Consider the following 24,184-nt stretch of genomic DNA (forward strand, 5'->3'; position numbering starts at 1 on the left):
CAGCGCCCCCGGCTCGGAGCCTTTCACTAAGGCTCACCTGGGGGTGTCACTTGAGGTGGCACCCCTCCAACCCCACTGGAGCGTGGAATCCCTCCCCTGCGACCGGGGAGAGTGTCCGCCATTGCCGAGCCACAGACCGGAAGTCTCGTGGGTCCCTATTCTGACCCCCCCCCTTAGGATTGCTCTGTCAATGTCTTCATGTTCTATAACGAAAATTGCAAATATACCTAACTAGGAAAAAGGCCCATTGTGGAAATAAATACAACGAGCTCTAGAAAGAGGCTCTGGGTGGGTGCCCCGGCCTTGGACACTCAGTGTCAATTTGCTGTGGCGACCTCAGCAGAGTATAATGACACTGAGTCCACCATTTTCTCCAGAGGAACTGATCTCTGCTACCTAAAGAACAGTTGTAATTTTGAGTGGTCTCCAGCCCTCACCTGGAGAGTGGCAACGATGGTTCCCCAGAAGGGAATGATTGGTTTGGAGGGTGGAGTCTATGGCTTTGTACCTGTTCGAGGTCCCACGCCTCCTGAAACCTCACCCTCTCCAGGCTCCATCCCTCACCTCTCCAGGAATTTCCCACCTGGAGTTGGCAACCCTATCTCTTTCCCAGCCACCCATCAACCTACCTTTATTTCCCCCTCACTCTTCAGCTTTCCACCCCCACACACACACCTGCAGCCTCTCCCGTGCTCTGAAGCCCTGACTGTACGTCACATTGGCTGTCATACGGGGGCCACCTCAGCAGCATATAAGGATACAGAGCCCACCATTTTCTCCAGGGGAACTGATCTCTGCCATCTGGAAAGCAGTTGTAATTCTGAGTGATCTCCAGCCCTCACCTGGAGATTGGACACATTTTACCTCAGAACAGCAAACTGTTTAGAATGTTAGAGGCAAGTCGCATATGCAAGTGACCTCTGTGTTCCGAGGCAAAGGCCAATGAGGCTTCATATGCAAATAACCTCTGTGTTCTGACTGGCTATGGGGGGGAGAGGAACAGCAAACTGTTTAGAATGTTGGAGGCGAGACTCAAGCAGTGCAGCCAGTGGATAGGGACAGATTCTGAGTGACACATCAGGGTGCCAACCAATTCTGAAGCGTGTGGAATGTTCTAGAGAAGTGCCACCACCATTCGGCTTTTATATATAAGGGAGATACTTTAGGAAGACTTGCAAACTGCTGTACCCTAAGCTACCAGCACATGTATCTTAAATTTTGCCATCGGAGAGGTAGGAAAAGTAAAAATTGAAGGTAGAGAACAAATTCTGTAGTAAATAAAAGAAACAGTATTGGTTGAACATAAACTGTTTTGGTTGGACAAAAACACTCTCATAGGGTGCGGTCAGATGGCGTGCTGAGAGCGGGTTAAACTGCTCTGATTCTAACTGTATTATATTTGATCTGGATAATCGCGATCACACTTACCTCCCTTATTCCGCCTCACCGCGCAGTCACATCACTCCCCGGTGTCTATACTACTGACGCGCAGGAGCGTGTGTCGGTGGGTTTTTAAAATTTTTCCTCATTTTGCATATGCGCATAGGCGCCCCTCTGTAGAATGGGGGGGAACTATCATAGCGCATGCGCAGAACCACCAGGGCGAATCAGTCCAACCCCTCCAACAAAAGATTTCCCTTTAAATGTTTGACCCGAAAATGGCCTCCGTGAGATCCCGAACTCATCTAAACACTAAAACAAGTGACCATTTAAATGTCGGTTTTCTAAATGCGGTGGCGGAACGCCGCCTATGTGCACACCGCCAACACATTAAAAAATGGCGGGCAAAAAGTGGAACCCTCGGGCAGCTTTCGAGCGGGGAGCGGGTTTAAACCGGAAGTGCCTTGACACCGCAGGAGCAATCAGACGTCAGAAAAGCGTGGCTAGAACCGGAGAATCAGGAAAACACCACTTGGGGACCTGGTAACAAAATTCTCCGTTTTAAAGGGGGGTTGAGCCGGAAAGCAATGGCTGGGGACAGTGCACAGATGTTGGGTGTGTGAACGTGGATATAAAATCCGTTACTGAAGCATGCCGAAAGCGGACTAAACGGCCCGTCTGAACGCAGCCATATAGTCACGATAGGTAGGACTACCAGCATATTTGAATATACAGTTAAACTTTATAGCATTAAAAATGTTTTATTACTTAACACTGTGTTATCATTAAGCTCATTGTTCCATATTAATAGGTTCCAAAACTATTCACATTTGAACAATAAACGTATTTTTGAAAATATGTTGTATACATCTACAGTATACATAGCAATGTCCTATATCTAATGCTGACCCTATCAATTAAAATGTGTTTGTGTGTGTGTGTATAAAAATTACATAAATTGTATCTGACAAGGCAGAGATGGTTCTTCAAAAAGTTGAGACAGTGACTAAGCTCCTGTAGTTAATTTTACATGTTCTGTCTGTCCCCAGCTATAACCTGGCAAATCTAGTTATGACGCATAGAGGGCTTTTAAAAAAAATGTGAAAGTTTTTTTGTTTTAAATGTTGTATAACCGTTTGTGACTCAGGGTGCATAATAACTACCTGTTTTCCTACTCTTCACAACTTGTTATTTTCAATTGCTCAACGTAAATGTCAGGAAGTAAATGGACTTAATTTCTTCTTCCAGGAAAAGGTGGCATCTGTACCCACCTGAAGATTCCAATTTTCTTTATCCTACCAGAATTCCATATGAAGAATCCAGCGTGTTCAGCAAAGTCAATGTAGTCAATCCTGATCTGAAACGCTTTCCGCAGTTTAAGAAAGCACAAACCCATATGGTTACAGTTAATCCTGGTCAGGTAATTTCAGAACTAGTCCTTTCCTTCAGCTTGGAACCTTCATGAAATATGATGTAGAGAAGCAGGGGTCATTTCCTAGAAAAAGAGGTGCAGGAACTCATTAGCATAACTTATTTGCATATGCCACACCTCCTGACGTCACCAGAAGTGTGTCAGAAGGCAACACCCACTGCTCATGCTCCACTGGACTGTTTTGGATTGCTAGCTATTGGAGGGGGGGGGAACGTGCAGATCTGTCCTCGCAGAGGAGGGAGAGCTTGTACCTGAATAAAACTTGGTTGTAAAGGTGCCACTGGACTGTTTTGGACCGGGGGGGGGGGGGGTTCTGCAATTTACCTGGCTGCTTCTTGCTCCGACTGAGGGCTGCTGGGAGCAGGGGGGGGGGCTTGTTGCATGTGCCCGCCCCCTGGGCTCTTTACTGCCGGAGCTCTGCTCCTGTGCGCTCCTGCAGGAAATGACCCCTGTAGAGAAGTATCAAATAAATAGGTGGGGATAGGGGTGGGGAGAAACTGTATTGACCTCTCTAAGTCTTGCCTAAACTTGTTATGTTTAATCCAGTTCTCTGGGTCTGAAATCCTTCTAATTCATGTTGTTTCACTTACAGTAGAGAAATGTAAACTATGAGAACACCATCTCAACAACCTGCCTTACTTCTTACACATTAATATACAAGTATCTCCAGAACATGCTGGAATAGTAGTACTAGCCATCTGAGCGTAGTAAGTTATACAATGTGCACTTGATGAATAAGTGTGCAGAGCCAGCAAATAGATCTTATTTATGCTTTCATGGTGATGAATATCCTTCCATAATGGAAACATTTGCACAGCTAGCTACATCGCTAGTATTTACAATGTGCATTACTATTTCAATCGAGGATATCAAAGTCTTGTAAAAAGAGCATTCAGAACTTGATTTAATCATATTTTACTGGGGAGGGTGCAAGGGTAATCAACTAGCAGCTTTGTCAAAGGTCTCACATTGTGCTTAAACAACATAATGCATGGACGTTCATTCCACCAACATTCTTCCTCCCAAATGAATTAATTTTTCCTTACTAAAACTAATTACTTTTTGGTTTTAAATATAGCCAGTATTACAAAATGGACTGTTTTTTTCTCAGATTAAGGGACTTTTAAAGCTGTTGCAATTACACTGCATTATATAGCGTATTAATATTCTATACTGCATGGTGAATGCCTTACAAATGCCAAACATTGAATGAACTGACTTCATAATTTTCTCCCCCGCAGCAGGATGTGGCTTTTAATATAATAACAACAACAACAACAACAATAATAATATAATAATGTATAGTCTCTTGTGTTCAGCTTTCCGCTGAGTTTGGGAACTCAATAAAGGTACCTAGTTTCAGTAATTAGTAATGATAATGAAGTAACAAAATCACTAGTCTTAATTAAACTTAAACTAATAGAAGTCTAATCTTAAGAATAAAAATGGCTAACACACTTTTAGTAGTACCCCAAGCAATGCTCCTTCTAAGCTGTGGAGTCTTGTGAGCAAACATTCTACTTTGTGAGCTACTGGCATTAAAGTTGTGAGTGATTTGTCTATTGCATAAATTACTTTGCTCTGGAGCCTAGGCTTGCCAAGTCCCCCTGGGGGCGCCCCAGAGGCCTGTTCCCTGCCGCCAGCGGATCGGGCCCCGGGGGGAACCCCACCCCGATGTGCACGTCACCCGGAAGTGATGCGACCACGCGGGGCACGCTGGGGGCGGGGCCACGGTCATCCGAGGGAAAACTCTACGGTTTTCCCTCGGATGGTCGTGGCCCTCCCCCCAGCTTGCCGGGTGTCGTCACGTCACTTCCGGGTGATGTGTGTGCGGTGCGTGCACGCACTCCAGCCGCAAGCCAGGAGTCCCCCGCTGCAGCTCAAAAAGCACTTGGCAACCCGACTGGAGCCATCCTTCCTGAGCTAAGACAAAAACGTGTGAGCCGCAGGGCCTGTAAGATGGAGCTCTTCCACCAGGCTTTCAATTAGAAGCCGCCTTAAATACAGAGGAGCGACCCTGTGCCCTGGTTCAGCCACCTTCAGCCTGGCTCACCGCACAAAGTAGTTGATCTGTCCAAGACAATATGTGTATACCGTCAGGACTATTGCCTAAGTAGTGGGGTGGCTTGATTTAGGAATTGCTGCTCCTGCACTTTACTTGAGTATTGTTCTGGCACTTTAGGAGAATGTTTATGGTTGTTTTATGTATGATGTTAACTATTTATATATGCGTTTTTATGTTGGTCGCCCTGAGCCTGCCTCGCAGGGAGGGTGGGGTATAAAGCAAATAAATAAATAAATAAATAAATATTGTGAGCTAGCTTACAGTAACTCAGCTTAGAGGGTACATTGGCCCCAAGGTACTACTGTACAAAACAGGTGATGATATAGATTTTGATCTTTCAAAACATCTGTGGAGGGACTTGAAGCCAAACTACATGTTCAGAATTCATTTTAAGATTGTAACTTTTCAGAACACAGGTGGAGGGAATACTTGTGGAGGGAATTTCCACATGAAAAATCACTGCCCACAGAGAGGTTGCTGGAATGTGAAAAGGGTTCTAACCTAGCCTTCCATCTGACATGCTAATTTTCTGCATATTTAATTTGGGAAGAGCACTGTCATGTGACCCTACTCTCCCTACCCATCTTCAGAAGTCCTCTGCTCCCAGGAGGGCTATATTGAGCAGTTCTTCTGACTGTAGAATGCTAAGGAAGTGCTCCTGTAAATGCTAAGCCCCTTTAGGACAGGTCCCATTTGTCTCTGCTTTATGCAAAAGTAATGCCTGCTGGCTGTACTGGAGCCTGTTTAGTATTGGGAAGGATGCAGCGAAGCAATTTGAAGAGAATCCTTCAGATAGCAAAGGAAGGCACCTCTTTAACAGACATTGTTCTAACTGAAAGCAAAGATTGAGCATGTATTGCAAATACAATTATTTGAGGATTTGCAGTCAGCTTTACTCTGAGGTAATTTATAGTAATCTCCATTTCTTGCTCAGCCAAAACCCACATGCCTCGGATTAAGACGTTGTAATAATGGAGAATTGAAAAATAAAGATAAAGGTGTGTTTTTGTATTCAAGAAAGCAGCTGCGTGCTGGATGGATGCTGGCTTTGAATATTAAAAGAAACTTAATGTGCCTAATGCCATCTTCTGGCCAATGTGTCTCATTCCACCACTTTCTGTTGTATAAAAGACATTTGGGATCACTGTTTCAATAGATATTGTAATTACTTTTTAATGTGACCTTGGTCTTTAGCTCTTAACCCTGGATACATAGCACTAGACATTGTGTTGCATATAGTTCATTGTTAAAAATTGAACTAGTTTGTTGCAGGCAACATTTTAGAGGAGGTTTAATGTGGCGCTGTCACTCTTGTATCTGCAATTAAACATTTAAAATGTCTTGCTATCAGTAATGGCCAAGTTACTGCAAAATTAATTCTGTCTAGCACTTGCACCTGCAAGCAGTAATTTGAGCCTGTGGTTTTGGAAGTATAATTGTGTGTTCAAAATGACAGGAGCAAATTGAGAGATTCATTTCTGTCTCTCTGTTTTTAGCAAATTGGCTTCTGATAGTCACCTGACTTACTTAAAAAAGAATACAAAACAACCAGCATAGGCAGATCTGCCAGTGTGTTTCTCATCTACCCAAGTCTGTTTATTTTCACTAACTCATGCTATTCATATTCATATACGCTCCATGTGTTGTAATGGTTAGAGTATTGGACTAAGGCTGGGGAGACCCAGCTTCACATCCTTAGTGATAAAACCCCTCAGGAGGAATAGTCTGTACAACATCATAAGGCAGGGCTATTTTGGGGCAGGAATAAGGAATGCACAGGAACGGAGTTCCGGCTGGCTCCTGAGTTGGCCACGCCCAGCAGGAACTCATTAGCATAACAGGCCACACCCAACAGCAGGAACTCATTAGGATTGGCTACATTAGGGGTGTGTGGCCTAACATGCAAAGGAGTTCCTGCTACAAAAAAGCCCTGGGTTTTGACAACAAACAAGGTAAACAGAATAGGAAGCAAACGATGGGTGTGGCTGGATGACCACACTTCTGGTAATGGGTGTGTGGCCTAATATGCTAATGAGCTGTGCATCAGAGGTGTGGCCTAATATGCTCATTGGTTTTGCTGTTGGGTGTGTCCTATTATGCTAATGAGTTCCTGCTGGGCTTTTTCTACAAACAAAGCCCTGTCATGAGGTAAAGAACGCAGAAATATATGAACTAAATAGGACAAAATAAGGAAAAGATGGGAACAATACACTGAGCTATACAGAAGAGATGAAAGGATGACATATTCTTTCGAAGAAGAACCAACAATTTTAGAAAGTACAGTGAAAGCAGCACTGAGAGCAACTGGGAGAAACAGTCACCAGGAGTACATGGGATATCAACAAAACTATTCCAAGCCACAGAAATGGAGGCCATCAAAATCTTAACAAGAATAGGCCAACTAATATGGAAAACAAAACAATGGCCCACAGACCAGAGATACCCAATTTACATTCAAATTCTGAAAAAAGGAGATTTCAAAGACTGCAGCAACTATTGGACTATCACATTAATTTCTCATATAAGTAAAACGCTGCTCAAAATCTTACAATGAATATGGAACAAGAATTACCAGATGTTCAGGCTGGATTCAGAAAAGGAAAAGGCAATAGAGATCATATTGCAAATTTACATTGGTTACTGCAGCATATGAGATAATTTCAAAAGAAAATCAGCTTGTGTTTCATAGACTACAGGAATGTTTCTGACTGTATGGATCATAAACAGCTATAGTTAGTTTTAAAACAAATGGGTGTGCCACAGCATCTGATTGTTTTGATGCACTACCTGTACTCTGGACAAGAGGCTACTGTTAGGACAGAATACGGAGAAACAAAATGGTTTCCAATTGGCAAGGGTGTCAGATAAGTATGTATTTTATCTCCTGGTCTCTTCAATCTTCAATTGAAATATGAAGATGACACCACATTACTAGGAGAAAATAGTGAAGACTAGAAACTAGGGATGTGTGGTTGGATCTACTTGACCAAAGAATATACCCGAAAAATACCTTATCAGTATTTTTCAGGTCTATTTCGGCATCCCAAGGGTATCTGGGATTTCTGAAATCCTGAAAATCCTGAAAAAGTCCCATATACAGAAATTACTGGGTAGATCTGGAAAACAGCCCTGTTTAAACAGGGCTGCAGGAGAAGCCAGCCCTAGGATCAGCTGTGCCAGCGAGGAGCAGAGTGCTCCTCACCAACTTAGCTTTGGGTGTGCATTTCCCCCCCTGTTGTTTTTCTTCTCAGGTCTGTTGGACCCCCAAAAAATCAGGGTTCCCGATAAATCCCGGATCTGAATACTGTACTGTATTGGGATCTAGGATTTTTTAGGAATCCCCAAAAAATTTCTGGTCCCAACACACCTGAACCAAAAAATACCGGGAGGGGGATTCCACACCCCTCCTTGAAACAACTACTGATGAAGGTTAAAGGGGAAAGTGCCAAAGCAGGATTACAGCTGAACATCAAGAAGACAAAAGAAATGACTACTGGGGAATTACACAACTTCAGGTTTGAGAATGAAGAAATTAGAATTGTTCAAGATTTTCCATTCCTTGGCATCATCAACGAAAAGGGAGACTGCAACTAAGAAATCAGAAGGAGACTGAGACTGAGAAGGGCAGCCTTGAAGGAGCTAGAAAAGATTCTGAAGATTTTTATGTTCTCTAGATCTGTCAGGAATTACATATATTGCTCGTGGATATTTCCTGGAAAATCCCTGTTAATTTTTAGCAGCAATGTAATCACTTCCGTGTGTTTACTTCCATGAGAATAATACCAAACAAACTTTGCCAAGGAAAATTTTAAGTTGAAAACAGACCTTTATTAATGGATGGGAAGGTACTCCTGCCTTAGAAAAACTAGTGAACACAAGTGATGAACACAGCAGGCTAGATTTCTTTTATTGGCTTTATTTTGCTAAATATTTACCTTGCCTCTCTAGGCTACGTGGTTTTTAAAAATGATTTCTAATCCTTACTTCTGTGTGAAATAGTTCTCTTCTGTTCAGTCATCCCTTTTCAGATAAGAAGATTTTGGCTGCAAATCTATCAATAATTGTTCATTCTCTATAATAAATATTGGCCAAAAAAGGCTACGGGCATTTTTTAGGCTTGAGATAATTCTGCTAAAAAAATAGATAAACCAAGTGAAAGTCAACCATCCAGAATTCTAGTCCAAACTAAGGTTGAATATAATCTTGTAATTTTTTTTGGTAAATGTTGGTTTTCAAAGGCCAAATAACGTTCAGACATTTATTGACAATTCCTGCTTCTACTCTTCAATGTTGTAGTGCTGCTTTAAGCACTCTAAGCATTCATGATCTGATAGATCAAATCATACCCTAATATTGCTGCTGTGACTAATGGTGACACCACTTAATATAAATTCTGCAAATGTTTGAATACTTGTAAATTACTTCCTAGTACCTAGGTGAAAGCAATAGTGGCAATATTTTTTCCATGAAGTTTCTAAATTACTGTGATATCAAAAGAGGGGCGGGCTAATGCTTGAAGATACGGTAGAGGATAATAATATGTTATGATCACTTGGCCTTCCCATGACTCCATCTTCCTCACATGTTGGGTTTACACCAGCATTTCCATTCAGGGTATGGTTATCAAGGAAGAGCAGAGATTAACACAAATCCTTACAGGAGCAAGATTTTACGAAGGAGATTATAGTGTTCAGCAGGGCATTTTTTTGTAGAAAAAGCCCAGCAGGAACTCATTAGAATAATAGGCCACACCCAACAGCAGAAACTCATTAGCATATTAGGCCACACCCTAACAGTGCAGTTCATTAGCATATTAGGCCACACACCCATGCCTCCCCAATCCTTCAAGGCCCCCCCTGGCCCCTCTGCCTCAGGGTCGCTGGGGGGGTCGTCGCTCTTCAGGCCCTCCCTCTGTAGCCAGGCATGCAGAGGTTTTGGCTGTAGTGGGTGTGGCCAACTCTGAAGCCAGCCGGAACTCCGTTCCTGTGCGTTCCTGCCCAAAAATAGCCCTGGTGTTCAGTAAACCTTTGGTTTATCTTAAAATAGCAACCCAAAGAGGTGTGGCCAATGAACACGTTTCAGCCATTATTGCTAATCCGAATGAACAATACTAGGGCAGGTTTTGGAGTGAGAGATTAGGAAACCAAGGAATCAGGCCTAGAACAGCAGGTGGTATAAGGGAATGGGATTAGCTATAACCCATCTGTGGAAGAAGGACAGAATAATATTATGGACAGTAATTGTACATATTGCAAGGAAGGGAAGGGGAAATGAGTACATATGAGGTCCGGTGTTCCCAGAAGCAACATGGGTTTCAAGCATGGGTATGTGTATGATTGAACAGAAGCTGTCTGGGCATCCCTTTTCAGAAGCTATGCTAATTCTTCCTCAGTGAGAGTTGTTCGTCTGTACACACTACTTTCTACCAACTTACTGAAGATTTGTGCAAATAATTAATTTAGCTTTTCAGCAAGAGATTGATCTATTTGTGTTTCACTACTCTTAATCTTTTCAAGATAGAATAAATGTTTGTTGTGAGGGAGAATCTCCTTACCACTGTCTTCTGACATCTTCCACATAGTCTCTTTCACAGTGGACTTTCTGGCAAACCATTTAAAGCTATATGGGAATGGAAAGGTTGCATTTTGAACCTAGTAATAAAAGGCAGGATAACCTAAATTGCTCATGGTCAGACAGATTAAACATGTTGTATGACAGGCAGCAAAATACAGAAATAGGTCTATTGTAGAAGTGTAGAACCACTGCATTAACTTGTGGTATTTTAAAATGTAGTGGAAATGTTTTAGTTGCATAAAATATTTTTGCTGTGACACTGGACTTATATGTAGTCATTTCCCCTTCCTTTCCTTGCACTCTGTACAATTACTGTCCATAATATTATCCTGTCCTTCTTCTACAGATTGGTTATAAATCTGGGTGTGGAACAGCGGTCAATGCGGGTGTGGAAGGGGAGGTATTTGTGAATTTCCTGCATTGTGCAGAGGGTTGGACTAGATGACCCTGGAGGTCCCTTCCAACTCGATGATTCTATGAATTGTAATTTCTCCATTTTAATTTCAGATCCTGTTTGTTCCCAGGCACTGGTGGCATTATGTAGAATCCATTGACCCCATCACTGTGAGCATAAACTCTTGGATTGAACTGGTAACTCACCCCCCCCCCTTATGAAATTATTGCTGTTCATCTGTTAAAACTGAAAGTCACATGTCTCATCATAGAGTAGCATGGCTCTGCCCATTCACAATGATGGTCTGTACTCAAGATCAGATAAATGGCATAACTGAAACTTTTTCCACTGGGCTTCCCCTTTATCCACTGCTTGACTTGTATTCTTTTATTTCTGCGGTACTGAACCAGGACTCATACATCAGTAAAGCTGTCAGTGAGTTGCCTGGCTGCTGGTTGGGACTGTGATCATCTTTGAAAGACTAGGCGTGTGGAAACCTAACTAGCAGTTTGCTAGGCTCAAAATACATTTAAGCTTATTGAGAAACAGATTAATGTTGATATTTACTTTCTCTGAAGTGGGTGTACACTTATTCAAACTTAATAGAGTTAGAAATTACTCTATGATTTGGTTCCCTGTATGGTTAAAAAGCTTTGTGTGTATTTTCAGCCATCTTATGACCAATGCTCCCTCTAAGCTGTGGAGTCTTATGAGCAAAAAATCTACTTTGTGAGCTACTGGCATTAAAGTTGTGAGCAAGCGATTTGGCTACTGCATACATTAGTTTGCTCTGGAGCCATCCTTCCTGAGCTAAGGCAAAAAAAAAATGACTGAGCTGGAAGCTAAAGAACTGTGAGCTAGCTCACACCAATTCAGCTTAGAGCAGGGGTGTCAAACATGTAGCCTGGGGGCTGGATCATGCCCTTGGAGGGCTCCTATTTGGCCTGGAAGGAACTGGCTGTCTTCTGCTTCCTTCTCCAGTTCTGCTGCAGCTGCTGCATCACAGCTTGCTTTGCCAGACTCTCAATCACACAGGAGAGATAGATATTCAAGTGTCTGTTCCCTGCACTGTCTGAGGCTCCTCCCCCTCCTCCTCCCCGGGGGAGGGAACAAGCCAGAGCTTGCTTCCTGGCCAGGCTGCCTCAATCACACAGGAGACAAAGGCAAGCCTTTCTTCCCCTCCATTGGCTGAAGCTCCTTCCCTTCCTCCTGCCTTGCTTTGCTCAGCTGCCTCAATTGCACAGGAGAAATACAAAGCACCTTTAAGATGAACCAAGTTTTATTTAAAGTATGAGCTTTTGTGTGTCTTGCTTTGTTAGGTTAATTATGCCAGGGCTCTCCTGGGTACAACTGGGTTCCCTCCCCCTTTCTCATTGTATTCATGCCTTCATGATCCAGTCTTTCTCAGTAGGAAAGCAATGTGAACTATTTAGATGAGGAATAACAACAAGCCAATGAGGTGGATTAGGATGAGAGTGTGTGTCCAGACCAAGTTCACCCAGCACATTTCCTTTGTAGACTGGGGATTTTGAACCTATACTTTCCAGATAGTTCGCTTATACTGACTACTATATATTGCCCTGTTCTTGCACTGCCTCATAGGAGTTGTAGTTATTTGTCTGGGGAAGACTATAGTTTTATAGTGAAACACATTGCCCTTGGTCTGTTTCAGGATGCCTTCTCATGTTCTTAATCAGCACATGAAGCAATTTAGGTACAAAAGCTCACAATGCCCAGCCATTTCATGTTTTCCCCTGGGTCCTAGACTCAGAGGACTGAGTATGAAATTTCTGTAATGAATTTCAATAAATCAAAAATAGGTTTGCAGCTTACAGATACACACCTGAACAGCATACTCAAGATTGCCACAGCACAGACATTTTGATGCAATAATTCAGAGCAAGAGGTGTTAGTTATCAGAGACTGTTAAATAAACTATTGCAAGAGTGCTAATGTTTTAAGTTCAAAAAAATGTTTGTGACCTTTATAAAGTTTATATCTCCACTACCTGGCATTACATTTTATGATACACGTGGCCCGGCCCAGCAAGTTCTCATTTATGTCAGATCTGGCCCTCATAACAAATGAGTTTGACACTTCTGTCTTAGAGAGTGTGACATTATGACATTACCCACAGTGACTGCTTAAGACCAGAGCAGCCTAATATGTTGAAAATGCTGTTTTCAGATTGAGAGATGGAATATATGGTTGCCAATACTATGGGTCACATTTAAAGTTTCAGACAAGGACTTGAGAGATATGGGTTCAAATCTCCACTTAGCCATTAAGCTCGGGCAAATCACACAGTGCCATCTAAGCACATCTACTCAAAATCCTGCTCAGGTCTGTTTAGGAAAATGTTTTGGGTTTTGCAGTGATGGTTTCTCAATTTAACTAACTTCACCAAGTCATTCTGAGAATTAAATGTGAGAGGGGAGAGCCATGTACATCACCTTGAGCTTCTTGGAGAAAGGACAGGATAAAAAGGTAATATAGATAGATCCTTGTTGTGCAGAAGAAAAGAGACAGAAAGTGGTGTGTCCTTTTAAGCTTAACAAAATACGGGGAGGAAACACCTATTTTATCTTGCATGATGTCTTAGGTATGAGTTGGAGTTGAGACTGTTGTTATGTTTAAAAATATTGTTTTCTTCACAGAGTGTCTTCTTGTTGATCCATCTTCTTTCCTCAGAACATATTGTTACAGTTCTACACACTTCCATTTCTTGATGGAGTGCAGTATGCTGGACATAGGTTACGAAGCAATCTCCCCAAATTGGGAGCCTCATAAATAGCAAGGAAGATGAGACCTCTTAAGCTTAATGTGTGGTGGTGTTTAACCTCAGGACTGCCTGTGTGTAATCTCTATGGTGCAGGTGACAGTTGATTATTCCCTATTATCCCTGGAGGTGACAGCAACATTACTTTTGAGATGTGGGGCTATCCATCCTGGGAAAATAGTGTGTGACACGGATGTTAAAATATAATATCAAGAACCTTTTCATTATTCATTGGAGCTCTCTAGCTTCCAGCAATAACCAGCTGCCATCATGTTGATGTGAGAAGTGCGTGTCATGCCAGCCTCAGTAGCCCTACCAACATAATTAATTATTTTGTGGAGACTTTACAATAAGAGGAGAAAGTTTTTAATTTGTTTTCAACATGCTCCCAGGCTTGCTTTCTAATTTTTGATGGATGTTGCTCATGGATTCTGTGAGGCTAAATGAACTTCCCAGGGTTGCAGCACCTTGAGATTTTAACAATTACAATACGTCATACGTCAAGGTAAGCAGGCCTAAATGTGCCTGTTTTAAAATGGAGGCAATAAACAAACTTAAAACTCTGCATTATAATAATGTCCGAAGTCAAACAGTTTAGGGATATGTGAAACCAGGGGCCATTTCGTAGAAAAAGAGGTGCAGGAGCTCATTAGCATAACTCATTAGCATAACTTATTTCCATATGCCACACCCCCTGGCATCACCCACCACTCAGGCTCCACTGGACTGTTTTGGATTGCTAGCTATTGGGGGGGGGGGACATGCAGATCTGTCTTCGCAGCGGAGGGAGAGCTTGTACCTGAATAAAACTTGGTCTTAAAGGTGCCACTGGACTGTTTTGGACTGGGGGGCTGGGAGGAGCTCTGCAACTTACCTGGCTGCTTCTTGCTTTGACTGAGGGCTGCTGGGAGCAGGGGGTGGGGCTTGTTGCATGTGCCCACCCCCTGGGCTTTTTGCTGCCGGAGCTCTGCTCCTGTGCGCTCCTGCAGGAAATGACCCCTGTCTGAAACCCTCAGAAGGAATTCCATCTGAAAGTCCTTTGTCCCAGATCAGTACCAATTTCTGTGGAATGCCTTTCTGCTTGCTTTTGGTACAGACCCCAGATATTTTCCTGCAGGTCTACTTCACTTACAATCATATTGCATAATGGAGTTTTTAAACTGAAGGGTTATAGACACCAACTCTCTGCTGCCCTAAGGCTACAAAACCCATGATACATTGTGACTGGCAACAAAATAAGCCACAATAAGAATTACACTAGCTCTTTGTGCCACTGTGTTGTTGTTGTTAGTCATTCAGTCTTGTCCGACCCTTGGCGATTTCATGGGCCAGCTCTCCATGTTTTCCGATCTTGTACTGTTTCTTTGAGTTGAGTTCCATGCTCAGGCTGGTGTCGACTGGTGCCCCTGTAGGGACTTCAAATAAATAAATCTGGATTTTGGTGGGCCCTGTTTGCAGTCCCAAACTCCATTTTCTCATTATGAGAATTTGGTTCTAAATTTTGGGTTCCATGTTGGGTGAAGTCCAGTGGCAATCCTATGAATTCTGATATGAGACCAAGATTTTGATTTTGCTCCATGTTGCTAGGGCTTCTGAGTACATCAGAGTAGCAGCTTCGGTGTTTGTTAATAAAGTACACACAGCTAAGAGCTTATCCATATTTAATGCCGGAAATTCAGTGCCCCGGCTTGGATCCTCCAGAGCTTTTCCATGGACAGAGGAGTTTTCTGCCCACAGAACAGAACTTTCTTACCCTCTCCATTCCCACTGCAGTCCAAACTGCCTCCCGCGAGTAGCATTTTAGAGGGGACATTTTGGGCTGCATCTAAAAGAGGGAAGGCTTTGTGAGCAGAAATCCTTCAATTTACAGAAATATTCCTGTGGGTCCAAGCCATTCTTTTGATGATTTAGCTTGAGCTGATCTATGTGGCTGACAGTTACTAACACAGGACTGGTGCAAGCTATGCAGTCTGTATGGCTGGTTTTCTATGGTCACTGTGGGATTTTCCTAGGAAGGGAAGGAATTCTTCTTCCCCAGGATGCCTAGTCAAATCAGGAATGTAGGAACTCAAGGTCTGGCTAAACCTCATACCCAAAATTCTGCATCTTGAAAGGTGAAGCATGACAGTTACCGTATGTTGAGTGATAATGCTGAATTAAATCAATCAGGTGTGATTTATTTGGCATAGATTTTCCTGCCCTGGGGGATTATTCTGCCCATCTTCTGCCCAGGTTGAAGAATTTCTGTTTCATCCAGTTCATTTTGAAAGCTGGTTTTTTAAACTGTTTGGCCTCTTGAGGGCCCTAATTGGACAGAAAGGTGGCATACAAATGTTTTACATCAATTAAAAATAAATACATGGTACCAACAGCGATTCTGGCGGCTTATTCTCCGTACTGCATCCTTTTTCTCTAAGGAACTGAATGTAAGGGCGCGATCACACGCACAATTAGCTGCACCATAGGTGCGAATGCCAGGCAGATTTAAAGGGTGCGATCAGACGCGAACATCTGGGAAGCACCCCACACGCATCGGCAACCCGTTTTGCTCCGCTGCAGAAGCAGAGTAAAAAGACACCAGGGAAAGTCCAGTAGCAAATGTGTTGCTATGGGCAACGGACGGACTTTCCCCTGTGTGATCGCTCCAGCGTGCTCTCATGGCGTCGGGATGGTCTGATCAGGCCATCCCGACTCCGCGCCGTTGTTTTTCCCCCCTTCTCAGTATGCGCATCATCGCACACTCCATAGGGAGCCCTCAGTGCATAGATGTGATTCAGCGATTCCCGGTTTAAGTGCATCCGGAACAAACGGCAAAAAAAACTACCCCAACTCACCCACGGTTGTGTCTGATCACGCAGTGGTGGGCTGTCCCCACAGCTTCAAAGGACTGTGTGATCACGCAACTGCGGGTCAAATTCCTCAGAAGGAAATAGCCTCGCTCCCCCCCCCCGATTATCTTGCACGTGTGACCGCCACCTAAGTTTGCATCTTCCTGCCCTCCAATCTCCAACTTCCTGTTGCAAAATCAAGCAAGGAATCCCTGTTTCTTTATCCGTCTCCCATTTACTGTGGACTCTGGTGCCTGAACACCATGTCACACTGCGGATTCGTTTTTTTCCTTGCTTTGGAAACAGCCCCCAGATCCAAAGCCATTCATTCCAAAAGGAAGGCTCTGCCTTCATGTTTCATCCTGATGAAATTCTAAATTAGTCTTTGTATTTCACTGCCTAAAGGCACCAAGAAAGTCATGACGGCTTGTAACATGTAAGAATCAATTACAGGATTCTTGTTTCATCTTTAAAAAGCTGTGTGCCTGGTATCCTTCGTTAAAGACAACATTTGCTTTTTTCTTCTGTTGCTATTTAAGGCTGTAATAACACATCAGTGGGCTGGCATTACTGTCAAATGACAGCGTGCTCCCTAGAATTTAAAATAATTTAGTCTTGTGTCTGTAATAGTTCCCAGGGCATTTTCTGCCTCGCAGTAATATCCTTTGTGCTTTAAGAGCTTAAATCATTTGAAGAAACAATTTCGGACATGCCTTTTTGATCTCCCTAAATTAAAGACATATTAGATAGTGTCCCTGTGGTATAAATTAATGTTCGCAAGCCTGAATTAACAAGGAGCTAATAAAATGTATTGTCGACCAATTAGAGAAAGTGTAATTGCTTGATCATAAGGGTTTTATGGGTATATTATATTATAAAAACTCAGCTGTGATACTAAGGAACGTTAATTCCCCCCCCCCCCCTAGATGATTTGATGTTCATATGATGTAGTCCTTATGAAACCTCTGGAACTAGTTCGTGTTTCTTCAGAACTGTTGGGTATTATATCTCATCAAAAATTCAGCCAAGTGGTAGAATGTGTATGGAATACTTGAACAAGTTGTTGCTCACCTCTATAGGCCTGTGTGGATTCTTGACCACTTGCTTCCATGTCCGCTAAACATAGAAACTTCGACTCTTAGGATGACATACATGTTGGTCGCTAAGCATGCAGATAGATCTGAAATGAATGTGAGGGTTGATATAATGACCACCAGTGTCACAGAGACCTTGACGTGACAGTGACAATTCCCCTTTGCAGTTTCTAGGTGGGGAAGGAGTCTGGAAAGGAGAGCGTCCCAGGTGAATGCAGGGTCTCTAAAAATGGTTTCATTGTTTTCCCTTCCCTCTTACGAAAAACATTGTGTGCTTGAGAATAAGAGAAATAAGTTGCTCAGTGAATTGATGAGATCAAATCAGAACTTATTGTATATAGCCATTCTGCCTGACAATATGAATTTGTGAGATCTTGTCTTGCAAGGATTAAGCAGGGGGCTGTTAAAGAAGAATTAGAAATGCTGAATGCCGTCCCAGCCCGTGTTAGGAAATCTCACAAGGGAATCTTTTCACATTTGGAAGCCCAGGAAGCTGCCCAGAACATGAAATATACCATGTGCTTTTTTTATATGGTCATCTTCAGCACCCATGCTGACTCTACAATACTGCTTGGCTGTGGAGGCTTTCTGTAGTCTAGCAATGGTACCATGTAACTTGTGGGGAACAGGCTACACAGCTGTGTGTAGGGCAATAAAAATGCACGCACGCCCGGGCCAAAAGTCCCCTTTGACGCGGAACATCTTTTCCTTCTTCAGTGCACCTTTTATTGAAGTTCTCCTAAGTCCTCCTTGCTTCTGCAAGTATGCATGCCGATTACCACACTTTCATTACTTTTCATTCATTATAGGATGCAGATCATGAGGCTCGTGTAGAAGAGGCAATAACTCGGACACTGATATGTGCAGTACAATCTGCAGACGACCTCAGCACTTCAGATTCCTGGCTGAACCCCACAGAGGTTACATTTCCCTTTTTTTGTTGCTTGCCATGACTTGTACAACCTTTTTTGCCCAACGATGTTCAAATGAAAAGCAGTACAATCGGACTGACTTAACTAAACACACATTTAGTTCCTGTAGCAGGTTCCTCAGAGCATGTGCAGAGTTCTTTGCGGTCAACAGGAAGTCAAAGGAGTGTCTAACCCCAACCCAAACTTGGAGGATATGTAGAAGAGAGTCAGCCAGAGATCCCCGGCAAGTGTGGGGTCTCTAGCATGCCGGGGGTGGAGGGTGGGGGGTCCCTACTGTGCCACAGCCCAAACCGGTTCATTTGGCCCTTAAAAGTTCATGACGGTTCCTGGTTTGCGAACTGGGCACACCACCAACCAAACTGCATTTTCCCAGTTTGTGCTCATCCCTAACAGGGAAGCACTTGACAATGGAAGCTCTATGCGCACATTGGAGATTCTGCACCTGCAAATAACCGCTGGACAAAGGAAATTCTACACCAGTGAGGGGAAATGAATAGAAATAAATAGAAATAGAAATAAATCAAGAAATAAATCACCAACCAAACTGCATTTTCTCAGTTTGTGCTCATCCCTAATAGGGAAGCACTTGACAATGGAAGCTCTATGCACACATCGGAGATTCTGCACCTGCAAATAACCGCTGGACAAAGGAAATTCTATACTAATGAGGGGAAATGAATAGAAATAAATAGAAATAGAAATAAATCAAGAAATAAATCACCAACCAAACTGCATTTTCCCAGTTTGTGCTCATCCCTAATAGGGAAGCACTTGACAATGGAAGCTCTATGCACACATTGGAGATTCTGCACCTGCAAATAACTGCTGGACAAAGGAAATTCTATACCAGTGAGGGGAAATGAATAGAAATAAATCAACGTTTGTAGCCAATGGCATATTTCTGAGCTTTGCACTATCAGAGAAGCTGAGTTCAAATCCTTAGCGATTTCCATGTTATACCTCTCACAGTAGTAATCAGAGTTGAAACATTTAATCAGTTAGATTTGAAAACGTTTGACGAACTAAAAAGGTATCCTTGATCAATTCAGCAGTAAATCTTTATAAAGCAAAATATTGTGAATGGAGTAAGGAATGCCCCTTCCAAGACGACACTTGCTGTGAGTGTTATTTATTGTCTGTAGGTGTGATTCGTTGTCCTAAACTCTATGGATTTAGAAGGGTGAAACTCAGTTTAGGATTGCACCATAAAATTCGAACAACTAATTGATTAAGATTTGTTTCATTTGCAGTGCCACCCTAAGCAGAGTTGTGCTTTTCTAAGCCCATTAGCTTCATGGGGCATAGGATAGCTAGGTCTGAATCCAGTAGCACGTTAGAGACCAACATGATTTTCAAGGTATGAGCTTCAAGACTCAAAGCTCCCTTTGTCAGATACGAGTGTGAATGCAAATCTCTTTTTCCTTGTGTCTCAATAAAAAGATGGGAAGAGTGTTGCAGAAAAGGAACTCAGGATGCAGAGGTACAGTGTGCTTGATTACAGCAGAGGGAAATGCTTGAGGGCAGAAAATTAGCCTCTGTAATGAGATAAGAATCCTATGTCCAGTACTGGGAGGTCCATTGTTCTGAACTTGTGAATGAACTCAAATTCAGCAATCTCACGTTGTAATCTCCACTTGAAACTTCTCTGTTTGAGGACTGCTACTCTAGGGGCAGAAGTAGAATGGCCTGGCAGATTAAAATGTTCCCCCACTGTTTTCTGAGTGATGTGGGTTTTGTGACAGATTTATGTCTGTTTATTCTTTTATGTAGGGGTTGACCTGTTTGTCCAATACAGAGTGTGGAAGCACATTGATAACATTTGATGGCAAATACAATGTTGGAAAATGAACAAGTGTATGAACCTGAGATGGTATGGCTGGTGCTATTAGGTCCAGTGATTGTGTTGTCAGAGTGAATATGGGGACAGAGTTGTTGTTGTTGTTCAGTCGCACAGTTGAGTCCGACTCTTTGTGACCCCATGGACCACATCACGCCAGGCCCTCCTGTCTTCCGTCGTGCTCCGGAGTTAACTTAAGTTCATGTTCGTTGCATCTATGACACTGTCTAGCCATCTCATCCTTTGCCGTCCCCTTCTTCTTTGACCTTCAGTCTTTCCCAGCATCAGGGTCTTCTCCAGTGAGTGCTCATTTGATGGCCAAAGTATTTGAGCTTCAGTTTCATTATCTGGTCTTCCAGGGAACAGTCATGGTTGATTTCTTTTAGGATTGACTGATGTGATCTCCTTGCAGTCCAGGGGACTCTTAAGAGTCTTCTCCAGCACCATAATTCAAAAGCACCTATTATTCAGCACTCAACCTTCCTTATAGTCTAACTCTCGCAGCCATACAGTACTACTGGGAATACCATTGCTTTGACCATACGGATTTTTGTTGGCAGGGTGATGTCTCTACTTTTTATTATACTGATGGGGGACAGAGTATCAGTCATCAAATAGAAAGACTGAAAATCTTGTCATCAAATAGAAAGGCTGAAAATCTTGTTGGTGCTCGTGGACTCGAATCTAGCTGGTCTACTGCGGACAACACGGCTACTCTCTTAAACTATATGCATAGGATGGCATTGTGGGTGACGGCCATATGAATACTTCCTTTCTACATGTTGAAAGTGTCTTTTGCTCAACGAAGTCTTGTTGAACATGTTTTGCTAGAACAGTGTGGTAAAAAAGTGAAAATAAAACCAAAGGTGATATTCTGTTTTCTCGAGAGTCTCCAAAAGCAGGAAAGGGACTGTAGAACCTATGTAGTATAGCACTGTGTGTGGAACTCTTGCCCAAGCATATGTGCAGAGTAGCAACTATTTTCCCTTTGTTCACAGTTCTTTGGATACAGCTAAATAAGCACTGTGCAGAAGTTTTAAAATTGCGCAACTCAGTGCCTATTAGCTCATAATCAAAATAAAATAGAAGACAGAAGAGAAGTAATTGGAAATAAGGATGACTGATTGATACAGTCACGTTATTTGAAGAAAGTCTAGTGATACTTCCTGAAAATGTGGAAAGGTTGAGTGGACTAGATCTCAACTGGTAAAACATTCCTGAATGTAAATCCTCCCAAACTGAGAACAAGAATAGACATCATGGTTTGGACAGCAAAGGAAAAGCCCAAAAGGCGAGAGTGTCAAAATAAAGTAAAAGCAAAGAATAGAGAGGCTATGTACAAGTAAGTACTAAGAGTAACAGAGAAAAATGTTAGTTGGATGTCTGAACATGTTAATTTTTTATATTTCAGACTGAAGTAACATCCCACAAAACCAATCTTCAATACTTAAATGCAGCTGTATCTGGATGTCTAGAACATCAGAAGAGAAATAAGACTGAACACATAGTTCCTGGAACTCATAATACTGAAGGGACTTTTGAAGACTCACATAAAAGAAGAAAAGTCCAAGTGAATGCGGACAGTGACTTCAAACTGATGCCCTGTGAATCTAATCTTCCAACCATCAAAACAAAAAAGCCAGAAAAAATCCTTTTTGGACAGAATCTTTTAAAGATTTTGCCTCAGTCTCAGCAAACAAACCCAACAGGAACCACTGAAAGTTACTTCAAAGACTTTCTCAGTGAAAATGAAGGACACTTGGGGAAACTATACCATGCAGGGACAACATCTGTAATGAATAACGACTCTGTAGCATTTGTTGATCAGAAAGTTCCAGGCAGTAGCGCGAGCTCCATACAAGCAGGCATTGGTACAAATGATTTGCTAGATTGTGTACTAAATCCACAAGTCATTGGTTTAGTGGCTCAGCTTTTGTTGGAGAGAGCAAGGCATGTTTAGAGTCAGCCTACTTGTCATTCTGAAAATAAAGATCTAATGAGAAGCATAGCTGGAGAGGTTTTTTTAAGCTCCCATTCTATCTGTCTGTCTATCTATCTATCTATCTATCTATCTATCTATCTATCTATCTATCTATCACTGCTCATATAGTGATAGCCTTGAGCAGAAAATAAAATTATAAAATAAGGTAAGGTAATTATAAAATAAAGTAAGGTAATGCCTTACTTAGTGTTATTCTTCTGTTGTTTAATTATTGCCCCCATAGATTTTGCCACAGAGAGAGTAACAAAATCATTTATATCTGATAGTAATCACGTCACCTATGCCCTCATATTGTCAGATGCCTCAGTGGACATTTCCTTATTTCGTGCGCTTTGATGTTTAGTCATGCCGGCCACATGACCACGGAAACGTCTTCGAACAGCGCTGGCTCTTCGGCTTTGAAACGGAGATGAGCACAGCAACCCTAGAGTCGGATTCGACTGGCTTTCAAGCAAGGGAACCTTTACCTTTTTAAAAGTAAATTAATCTAGCCCTCAACTCGCTAAATATAGGACATTCCATCATCATACATTCAATTGTTTCAATTTTCAATTAATCTAGCCTTCAACTCGCTAAATATAGGCCATTCCATAATCATGCGTTCAATTGTTTCAGTTTTATCACGTGAGCATCTACATGTTCTATTTGAATATAGCACTATACTAACTATTGTCTTGTAGCATTTTCTAAAAGCTCAGCTCTCAAACAGCATAGCAGCAAAGTATGTCAATACTTCAATAGCATCCACACTTTGGGGGCATATAAAAATTATGTGGCAGAAACGACACTTAGTGTACATCGCACTTCACACACGTCATCTCAATAATGTTTATTACAGTGGTGGTCATTATTAACGTTATCCCTGTGTTGCTGATGCAGAGAGAGAACAGACCATCCCTGAAGTTCATGGTTAAGCCAGGGTCTGAACTAGAGGCTAATAGCTCCTGTTCTGAACCATTATGCTGCTCTGATACTGTCACATCCCTCACTTAACCTATTGACGTGTCAAATATAGATGACTTAGGGAAATCTATGGCACAGCTGCACGGAGTTTTGTTTTGTTTTTTAATCTGGGAGCAGGTGTTCTCCTAGAGCACCTCTGAATCTCCCAATGCTTATATGCCTTGTACTGCTTTCCAGCCTATCTGTACAGCAGAAGGCAACTAGTTGAATTAGCATGTACCACAATAGCTTCACAAGGGAATGGTGCATTAATACAGGACTCTTGCTTACTGTGTTCTTAGCAGTTTGTTTGTTTGTTTGTTTCGGAGGGAGAAGATTTCTTCTAAGCTTCTAGTCTGATGCTAACTTCCTAAAAGCCTAGCTTTGATTTTCGTCTGCAGTAAAGCACTCCAATCCACTGTACCTTACTGTCACAAAGATTCAGATGCACACACACTAATTTTTTCCATCCACAATGATAGAAAGCAACACAGAGGATTTTACCATGCTCATTAACTGTAAAGAAATATGGTTTTCCCTTTAGGCACTATATTGTTTATCTAGTGGACTACCCACAGAGTTTTGTATGTGCATCTGTTCACAAAAAAACACCTGTTCTCAAAAGCACTGAACAAAGTGTTTACCGATTCACACAAAAACAACTTACACCTTATCACATCTCTCTTCTTCCACTAGCATTGGCTCGATAAAGATCTTTGCAGAGCAACTTCCTAAAATTCAACAGTATGCAAAGGCTTGCTGTACACACCTGGTAGGATCTAATGCTGCGTAGAACACAGTAGGTCTGAAAAGCTTTTACAGCTCTACTGGTTAGTTCAGGCTGCACTGATATATGCCTCTGGCAGATTGCCAAAGGAAGAAGAAAGAAATCAATGCGTAGAAGAAATAGGTACCTTTTTTTTTT

General features: G+C 42.3%; 1 protein-coding gene across 2 annotated transcripts in view; it reads left to right on the forward strand.

Moving 5' to 3' along the window:
* HSPBAP1 (HSPB (heat shock 27kDa) associated protein 1) overlaps positions 1–22,314 on the forward strand; it is a 52,420-nt gene extending 30,106 nt beyond the window's left edge. The window contains exons 4-7 of one of the 2 annotated variants that reach the window (XM_015410861.1): positions 2,629–2,800; positions 10,959–11,015; positions 18,356–18,466; positions 21,727–22,314. In XM_015410861.1, the coding sequence (XP_015266347.1) occupies positions 2,629–2,800; positions 10,959–11,015; positions 18,356–18,466; positions 21,727–22,275 (889 nt within the window). In that variant the 3' untranslated portion in view covers positions 22,276–22,314. The remainder of the gene's footprint in view (positions 1–2,628; positions 2,801–10,958; positions 11,016–18,355; positions 18,467–21,726) is intronic. The other variant, XM_015410870.1, reaches the window with a different exon arrangement.
* The last annotated feature ends 1,870 nt before the right edge of the window (positions 22,315–24,184 follow it).

The sequence above is a fragment of the Gekko japonicus genome, unplaced genomic scaffold (genome assembly GCF_001447785.1).
Source record: "Gekko japonicus isolate JY-2015 unplaced genomic scaffold, Gekko_japonicus_V1.1 scaffold319, whole genome shotgun sequence".
In the NCBI taxonomy this organism is placed as follows: domain Eukaryota; kingdom Metazoa; phylum Chordata; class Lepidosauria; order Squamata; family Gekkonidae; genus Gekko; species Gekko japonicus.